A 1,622-nucleotide genomic window follows, 5' to 3' on the forward strand; every position below is an offset into this window, starting at 1 on the left:
TTACAGTAACAAAACTGCACCAAGGGCAGAGGGTATGTATTATCTTTACTGATTCCTGAATTGGGGCAGAGGGGGAGAGGGGCAGTGGCCAAAGGTGGGAACCAAATGAAGAGAGAAATCTTAACCTCATCTAAGATATCAAAATACAATAGGATGTATTTGGTTGCTCTTTTGTTACTGGGAATGAAATATCTGTAAAATAAAATGGAAGGGGCCTGAAGCATAATAAGGGTTTGCCATTCTTAGCCATGGTCCTCGTCAGCTGTGAGATAAAAAAGAGGAAAAAATTCAATAAAAGACCTCATAAAGGGATTTATTGCTTCCACTGAGATATCAGATCAGAATCACAAGGATGTAAGCATATCCTAGGGATCTCCATAGTAGATAACGGCTGAGAAAAGACAAAATGTCAGGAGTGAGGGGGAGAATTCCAAGGGTTTGTGAACTCTGCGAGGACACAGCGCCTGTAAGTCCCAGAGAAGAGATGACAGGAGGGGTATTGGAGGAGAGAAGGCATAGGATGGACTTGGCCAGCGAATAGTGCAGGTCACCTAGCATGTCCACTCTTCTGATCTTAGGATTGGAACGCACCTGCAGTAACAAGACAGACATGAGATTCATTGGTCTCAGGGGCTCCTGTGCTATCTTCATGCTGTTTCCCAATTCTACTACAACTTTTCAACCACAGTTGTGTCCACAATCTCTTCCCACTCTCCCTCCTGTCCTGTGTTCCTGGCCCCAGCTCTAACACATGGGAATTCTTACCTTTCCTTCTGGCGTGTGACTCACAAGGGCCCTTGGTGTCTGGAGGCACCAGCTGGGCGCAGGCCCTGGATAATGAAAACGGTGCCCGTGACGATGCCCACGAGGCCCACGGCCAGCCCCAGGGCACAGACCACTGTCTCCGTCAGCTCTGACATGGGGGCTGGAATCTCGGGCTCTGTGGAGTGAGGTTTTGGAGGTCAGAATGTGGAAGGTTGGCTCAGAGCATGTGTGCGAGATGGGGTGGGAGGGGTGGTGTTGGGTCTACAAAGACTTGGCTCCAGGTTTAGGGAGATTAATAAAGTCTATCATAGATATCCTTGAAGTGTAGAAAAGAGGCTTTGGGCCATGATATTCAGGAGCTAAAAGGCAGAGTGTCTGACTTGACAGAGAAAAGAAAACACCAGAAGGCGTGGGGCTCATACCCACCCCAGTGCCTCAGGAGGGGCTGGTCCAGCCCCCAGTGCTCCACCTTGCAGTCATAGACGTCCTCAGCAGAAGGGAGAAAGGTGAGGTAACTGAACTTGAGGAAGGAATCATCACTCTTGGACAGGAAGCTGGTTTCAGAAACACCCTGCGTGACTGAGTGCCCGTTGCTCAGCCACGAGATGTTGATCACAGGAGGGAAGATGTTGTCCACGGCACAGATGAGGGTGTTGGGCTGGCCCAGCTCCACGGGAGACTTGGGAAACACAGTTACCTCAGGAACCTCTGCGGTGAGGAAACAGCACTGGGTTTAGAATCATGGGCAGCTCTGCCCTGAGGGTCCCTGAATCCTGGAGGGGCCTCCCACCAATGTTTCCCCATCAGAGAGCAGAGATGCTCTTGTTCCCTCTGTTTGTGAGCCCCTATACCAGTGA

General features: G+C 50.2%; 1 protein-coding gene across 1 annotated transcript; it reads right to left on the reverse strand.

The window, feature by feature from the left end:
- Positions 1-297: 297 nt before the first annotated feature.
- LOC102754620 (HLA class II histocompatibility antigen, DQ alpha 1 chain-like) lies at positions 298-1,498 on the reverse strand (the record flags this gene model as incomplete). The annotated part of the gene is made up of 3 exons (XM_015561798.1): positions 298-591; positions 766-940; positions 1,192-1,498. Coding segments are annotated over 2 exons (462 nt in total), but the record flags the coding sequence as incomplete, so codon positions are not given.
- Positions 1,499-1,622: the final 124 nt, after the last annotated feature.

Source organism: Myotis davidii, unplaced genomic scaffold (genome assembly GCF_000327345.1).
Source record: "Myotis davidii unplaced genomic scaffold, ASM32734v1 scaffold1777, whole genome shotgun sequence".
NCBI lineage: Eukaryota > Metazoa > Chordata > Mammalia > Chiroptera > Vespertilionidae > Myotis > Myotis davidii.